Source organism: Aptenodytes forsteri, unplaced genomic scaffold (genome assembly GCF_000699145.1).
Source record: "Aptenodytes forsteri isolate BGI_AS27 unplaced genomic scaffold, ASM69914v1 Scaffold96, whole genome shotgun sequence".
In the NCBI taxonomy this organism is placed as follows: domain Eukaryota; kingdom Metazoa; phylum Chordata; class Aves; order Sphenisciformes; family Spheniscidae; genus Aptenodytes; species Aptenodytes forsteri.
The window spans coordinates 1497770-1505367 of record NW_008795029.1 but is presented as its reverse complement, the minus strand read 5'-3'; the positions used below and the strand labels follow the sequence as shown (position 1 = coordinate 1505367).

At 40.9% G+C, this 7598-nt stretch overlaps 1 protein-coding gene across 2 annotated transcripts in view; it reads right to left on the bottom strand.

The window, feature by feature from the left end:
- COL4A2 (collagen type IV alpha 2 chain) overlaps positions 1–7598 on the bottom strand; it is a 154810-nt gene that overhangs the window by 49353 nt on the left and 97859 nt on the right. For both annotated transcript variants that reach the window (XM_009276054.1, XM_009276055.1), the window contains exons 4-9: positions 6223–6357; positions 6096–6140; positions 3867–3983; positions 3072–3143; positions 1513–1548; positions 1356–1418 (exon numbers count right to left, since the gene is read on the bottom strand). In XM_009276054.1, the coding sequence (XP_009274329.1) occupies positions 1356–1418; positions 1513–1548; positions 3072–3143; positions 3867–3983; positions 6096–6140; positions 6223–6357 (468 nt within the window). The remainder of the gene's footprint in view (positions 1–1355; positions 1419–1512; positions 1549–3071; positions 3144–3866; positions 3984–6095; positions 6141–6222; positions 6358–7598) is intronic.

Sequence of the window (7598 nt, the reverse complement as noted above, 5' to 3'; positions counted from 1 at the left end):
GGTCCCATGGACTTGTGCACCTTCAGGTGCCTTAGATGGTCTCGAACCTGATGTTCTCCCATAGTGGGCAGCTCTTCATTCTCCCAGTCCCCGCCTTTGCCTTCTGCGGCTTGGGTGGGGAGGCTTGAGCACTTGCCAGTGAAGACCGAGGCAAAAAAGTCATTGAGTTGAAGTCAGATGAGCCACTACTTTAGAAATGGTAAATATAGTTGGATATATTTTGTTAAGAGCCGGAGATGGTGGGAATTCATCTACTCTGGAAGAGTGTTCAAAAGAGATGTTGCCAAGATGGCAACCAGAGGGATGTAGTCACAGGGCTCAGAAAATGTATGGTTCATAGCATTCCTAACATCCAAGGCAGTGCACTGGGAATATGAGTCATTGCAGGCTGGGCTGCAACTTTGCACCCAACTTTGTGGGTTCACTCTAGAGAAAAAGTAAGTAAAGGACTGAGGAGATTTCCCTTCAGGAGGACCAGAGGAGAAAGACAAGGTGTAGCTTACTCCAGATGATAAACCAGCCACTGCAGAAAATTAACTTTGGAAACGCTTAGCGTGCTGTGGATTTAGTCGATTTATTTGTTTTTTTTTCTTCCCCAAATCAGTGTTGTAAACCAGATCTGAAGTGAATTTGGACAAAACAAACAAAAAACAAACAAAAAAGCAAATGCTATAAAGTTGTCTTACAGGAAAGTAAAGCAAGCCTAAAGAAAATGAAATATATTGAATTTGAACATCTGTTTCTCACCCACAAAACCATTAACCATGGTAATAAGAAATGTAGAAAATGGTATCTGGAGGGAACACAATCTTCCCAAAGAACTATTCAGCAACAGTTGTCAATGTCAATGCTGCAAATGTTGATTTTAGAAAAAATGACTGAAAAATAGTTTAAAAATAAAATTGTATTCTAAATACTAATGAAGAATGTTATCTATTCAATCTCCTGTGGGAAGTGTGGAGAGCTAATATACATATCCTTTATGAGCAGAAAAGATAACATATTTAGGACCTGATATCTTTGATAACTCAATGTAGGGGCATGTAGACTGGACTGCATTCAATAATCTTTACAAACAAGATTCTTTAAAGGAGGTTAAAGAAATACAATATAAATCAAAAGCCTCTGGCAATACAACGTGAAAGAAAGTAAATCTCTTTTTGCAATATTCATCCTTGTAGAATCATTGTCTTCCAGTGCTTTTTAAAAGGTTTTGCACCCAAGGACACCTCCTTGCTATTTCTAACCTGTTTTTTCTATCCATTTGCTAGGTTACAATCCAACATAATGGAACTTGCTGAGATGATTCTTCTGTTAGGTTAATTTCCTACAGAACATATTTTAAACATACTTACTGGTCTTCCTCGCTCTCCTCTTGGACCAACAGGTCCTTGAATACCCAGTGTACCCGGAGGTCCCTTTAAATAAAAAAAAAACCCCAACCATCAATTAATGTTGTTCCGATATCATTTACTATTGACACTTTATCACATTTGCTGTAATACTACTTACTTGAAAACCATTGAACCCTGGATCCCCAGGTTCCCCCTAAAAAAACCAAAAAAGTAAAAAATGCAATAAATACTATATACAAAATTGAATAAAATTTTTTTCTCACTCATTAATTTTTTTCTCATTCCAAAAACTAATCATAGCGTACAACGCTATATAAACCCTTACATATAGAAGCCTTCGATACAGACGTTGAGATAACCGAATGCGGGCCACACAGATTTTGTACTTTCTATATATAATATAGTTGCATGCAATACAGTAGAAGGGTACAAAGTTGGCTTGGGAGGTTAAGGTTCCACTACAAGGCTGAAATGGACAACAGACCACGTTTAATTCTTTTTTGAAAAATCTCATCTAACCAGTGGCTTACTTAGGGCTATAACCTTAGCTGAAATGTACAAGCTAATTTTTCACGAGTTGCATGGGAATTACCAAATCATTTTGATTCTCTTCTGAGTCACTAAAAACATTTGGAACATACTGTTTTTTCAGTGACCGCATATTTTAACTGCAGTACATGTTGAAATGTTTTTGGAAATTGGATCCAAAAATGTTCTAGTGCAAAGACCTTCCAATACCCATAAATAATGCGGTATTCAGTCCAGACACCTTTAATCATTTTGAGTAGCATCCTAACTAGTTAATTTGAGTTTACTTAACAGAATAATTTGAGAAACCAAGTACTTTCTGAAATGAATACAGGTGTCAGTATCCATCCTTGGCCACAATATACTTGAGCAATTCTTAATCATTCCTAATTACTAACAAGTACAGATTTAAAGAGTTTCTGAAAGGAAAAGAAGATTCCATTAAAAAATACAGGCAACTTAGAAATATGTCAACAGAAAAACCTATTTTGGCACTCATCACTGGCACAAAATATACATAAACGATGTCAGCAGATCCCTTCTGTGCTGAGTACAGCTCAGATGTAGTTTTGTACGTAAATTTGTCACAATTTATACTCTAACAGTGTATGTAACCCCTTATCTTTATCTGATACCTTCAAATGATACAAGGCTACATATATGAGAAAAAGCTACAAGTGATTACAAAACAAGTTTTAAGGATTAGATACAGTAAAAGCATCCATAGGAACACTTGGGGTTTACTAAATAACTAAATAATATATTGAAGCATATTTTATCCCAAGTCAACCAAACTCCTGCATGAAAATTATACAGAAAGGATGCTAATATTAAATAGAATCATTCAGTGGGCAAAACTATGGCAAAAGAATGATTTTGCCACGCATGATACAAAGGTAGTCATTGAATAAAGAGGGTAATACTTGAACTACAACATCTCCAGTGCCTCTGCAACCCACTTGTAAGCTGGAATTCCTTGCAAATAACTGAGTGGAGATTTTTTCCCCCCTGGATATCAGATAGACTTTGCTGTAACCAGAGAAAGCAGAAGTTGCCTTGCAAAGCCTACACAGAATCAAAGTGGGCCTCTTGGGACGTGTCCGTCAGAGTGTAAGAAAAATTAACTCTCCATCATCTGCTTGTAAGACAGTACTAAGCATGAATAACTCACAGGACTTACGGACGTACCCTGTATCGGCTTGCAATGTCCGGCGGCAGTATATAGGGCTCCCCCTTCTGGCCCTTTGGCCCTTGGACTCCCTGGAGGTGACCAAAAAATAATAGAAGTAAGCTTTCATATCATATATGTTAACACATAAACAGCTAAGAGCAATGAAAAATATTTGTTGGGGTTTTCATGAGTATATACATAACACTGTTTAGAGGCAGAGACTATAAATTTTCCTAGCTCTGGAAATTCACGGTTTAAAAACAAAGTGTAAACCCTCACAGTACATAAAAGAATGAATTTCTGATTCTGGGGGAAGAACCCCCCATTACCCAGGAATGATATTACGGGGTCGCACCTCCGAGCTAGAGCAGCAGCTGCAGCTCCTCAGGGCTGACACGTGCCCTGGTAAATCCAGGAGCCCCATTGCTCACCTCAGCATGATCCTACGTATTGTGCCATGGAAAGCCAATACTTTGGCCATGGGGCAGGGAAGGAAAAGGTTACTTTCATCAGGAATTGTGAGTTTAATCTTCTTTTATTGCTGTTGGATAAAGCTGTACAAGTTTTCCTGAAGTAATCTCTGCGCAAGACCTATGTGACAGGTAAAGGTCTGGGCAGACCTCCCAGCCCTGGCTGCAATTTAATAACTAAGCATTGTGCGGTGTGTCCATGGTAAGTTTGCACGGATGCTCTGCTGGGCCAAAAGGGAGCTCCATTAAGAGATGTTCCATTCGCTTCCAACACACACGTGAATGAAACTCACTTCAGTAATGATCTTAGCTTCAGGTACTCACTTACTGCCAGCTACTTACAACGGTACCAGGGAAACCAGAGAGTCCGGGACTTCCCGAGTCACCAGGGTCACCTACTGTCCCGTTACAGCCATCATGGCCCGGTTTCCCCCTTGATCCTGGCTGCCCTGGATGACCCTGTTGAGGAAAAAAAAAAGTGTTTATCTATCCATCTGTTTCTAGTTTTCCTTTTCCTGTAGTCACACGGTATTTAGACATTCTCACATTAAGCCCAAGGCTTGGATCCATGGGAAACTATGATTTTCAAAGACAGAAACAGACAGTGCCTTTTTTAATATAGCTGCAGCTTGAACCAGATGCCCCAGACAGCATGAAAAAATGAGTAGCGAAGGACCTTTCAGAAAGGGTAAGAAAGCTACATTCAATGCAGGCTCTGTTAGGCAGAGAATTAAGCCAGATGAGGCTGCTGTGCAGGGAGCCACCAAGAATTGAGATTGTTAAGTATTTCAGTGCTTCACACTGGAAGAGTGGGAAGAAAGGTTCCTCGCTGGCTTTGAACAGCTTCCAAGCCGGGAAAAAAGTCAGAGATGCTTTTGGAGCTAGGTTGAATATGGTGATGAGGCTGTAAGTATGGAAGAAAACAGCAGGGCTCAAAGCAAGGGAGCCGAGGGCACTGCAGAACCTCCACACGGAGCCTCTGAAAAGTTACTCCTGTCTCAAACTGGATTTCCATTGCTGTACCTACATTCACCTTAATTGCTGCCGCTTCTGGTTTACACTGAGGCTGATGAGAAGCAAAGCTGCCCTTAGGCAGCTCTTTCTTCCAGGGGACTCAGTCAGAAAAAAGAGAAACTAACATAAAACATTTCTCCCTTCTCTATCTAGAGCAAGAGTTTTCTCTTTGCTTCTGCTCCCTTGCTTAGAAAAAGAAATCTGTCCATGTCCTTACCTAGGTCCATCAAGTACTGGCATTCCTCACCCCAGAAGAGATTCAGGCTTGCCACCATCCTCTTTTGGCCTCCAGCCCCACATCCTAGCACTGTGCCATCACAGTTCGTACATGTGCCTATCTATCTGCCTTCCGATGGTCAGTGTTAATTCTCGGCCTGAGAAAACTGGTCAGAGAACGTAAGCGAGTGAGAAGGGCGAGGGAGCTTGAGGACAGGACACAACGAGCATGCAGGTTCAAGTACTGTCTGAAGGTATTTATCCCTCACAACGCAATATGCAGAGGTCAGGAAGGCAGGGCTAAAAAAGAAAACTTGCTCAGGTAAGAGAAGTGGTCCAGCTATAGCAACACGGAGCTTCACAGGGGAGCGATTTACTCTCCTTCCCAGGATGTTAGATAGAAAAACCTCAGTATGACGTGGTGAGATGAACAAGATCCTTGGCTTCAGGAGTGTTAACAGGAATGGGAAAGGGGGTCTTCTGCTTTTCCTTTAAGGGTGAGAAAGAGGGAGAGGAGGAAGACTGTGAGAGAGAAAGCCCTGAAACTCGATAGGGAGCTCTTCTGGAAACAAAAAAGGGTGAAAGCAGAGTGGATATGGATGCGTGGGCTGCAGAGCGGGGCCCCGGTGTCAGGGAGCACTACAAAGGAAACCCAAGCCTGGGAACTCTGTCCAGGGATTCCAGTGACTCAGATTTCTTTGTTATTTTATGACACAAGATGTAAAGAAGTGCAAGCTGGGAAAATACTGTGCTGTGAACTTTACCCGGTTTTTCTCTTTGAAAGTTTCAGTTTCATGGACCTGGTCAATTTGTTCAAAGTTTGACACTGTTTAGTGTTCAGTAAGTTTTTTAAGACTATCTCAAGCATGCCATATGAGCTATAAAGCAAATAACAATGGTTAGTATTATTAAAATCATTGGTCTTTCTATGTGCTTTGACCTCTGAAATAATTAAGGAATAACCCACCGGTGTCCTTCGCTCACAAGCTTAAGAGATGTGAAGTACTTATCTCACAGCTCTTTCCTACAAAAGAACATACTTCGCTGGGGAACCTCCAGGGACACAGGAAATTTCCGTCCTTTCTTGTCCCCTTTACAAGGGGATTTCTCCATAGGACAAAGCAAATGGAGCTTAATTATCTGAGGGAATGAGAGGGAGCACAGGTTCTGCTCTCGTTGTGCATCTGCAGTTCTACTCACTTCAACAAATGCCCTTAGCTTAAAAGTGTGTACGTGGCTGATGAAGAATTTAGAGATTTTAATTAAAGTACAAAGGCTTTAAACTAGCCTGCAATATTTGCAGTTGGTGATTTCTTAAAGATGAGGTAACTGGCTACTTACAGGAATGCCATCTGCCCCGGGGAATCCAGTGACTCCTCTTTGCCCCTAGAGTGAAACAGCACAATTAAAACGATGTTCTGCCCAGTATTTTGCTCATTAGCTAAAACATCTGATATTGAAAATTTACCACTTCTCCTTTGGGTCCACTTATTCCTGGATATCCTCTTTCACCTTTGTGACCTTTGGGACCTTGCACTCCTGGGATCCCCATCAATCCTGGTGGTCCAGTGAACCCCTGTGATCCAAGGAGTCCTGGCTGGCCCTGATAAAATTAATAAAAAAGCATTTATTTAGGAACAGTTGTGATGCATGAAGCTGGATTAGTTATCACTGCTGCAATGGAGTCAATCTCTTGAAGAGAAAATAAACAGAATCTCTTTCCGTTCCAGTAGGCCAGACTCTTTGATGAATGTCATCTGGAAACACCATGCGGAGAAACTCCAGCAACAGTGACCACATTATGTGTGACAAAATCAATACATGGAAGTTAACACTCAAATCAATATTCATTACTTGAATATTCATGGCTACTCTATGAAAAAAGTGTTTTCTTTGGAATAAGGCTTCTCGAGAGTGATCCTCACTGACCTACAACATAACCAATTACACTCCAAGCAAGTAAAATATGCTTAACTGTGAAATCTGCTTAGCGGCCATATTTCTTACAAATGGAGTCTGATATTTAATGGCAGGAATTTCTGCCTCTTTGGGGATGATATTTCTATTTAGCAGTGGAGCCTGAAAATGATTAGACGCACACGCATCCACACAGGTTGAAGACTTGCACGCAGGGCTCCCCTGTAATTCTCCCTTCCAGCGCTGGTTTGGCTCTTCAGGCCACTTCAAACATTGTTTAAAAATAATCCCCTGTTGACTGCCAACATCACAAGGCTCGACAGGGGAAAAAATCATTTTGAAATGACACAATGGTGGTTTAAGTAATGGCTTGTGACAGTATGTCTGAGATCTGTGAATCAAAGTATTTGAAAGCCATTCCAGATGTAGTGTCACCAAAGGCACATATGCTTTGCATGCTCTACAGTACTCTGCACTAATGACACTAGTAGTAAATAGCCGCAATCTTTTCTGGCGAAATACGCTTCAATGGTGCAAAGCACCATTTACCAAGACGTTCTAATTAAGCCGATTCTAATGAAAGTACTTTTAAAATGCAATTAGATTTTTCACAGACCAGTCTGCAACAGCATCAATATCTCACAAAGCACAAATTACAGCAAAACATGACCAAACAGATACATATTTATACAAACGAGCTGATAAAAAAATAACACCTTGTTTTAGTATAAAATACTTACAGTCTGGCCCATGCCTGGAAAGAAAGAGCTAGAAGATGAATGCAATCCCTGTCCAAGAAGGATAATAGTTCAACTTCATTTAATGCCATTGGGGTGGAATCATAGAATCATAGAATCATAGAATCATTGAGGTTGGAAAAGACCTCTAAGATCATCGAGTCCAACCGTCAACCCAACACCACCATGC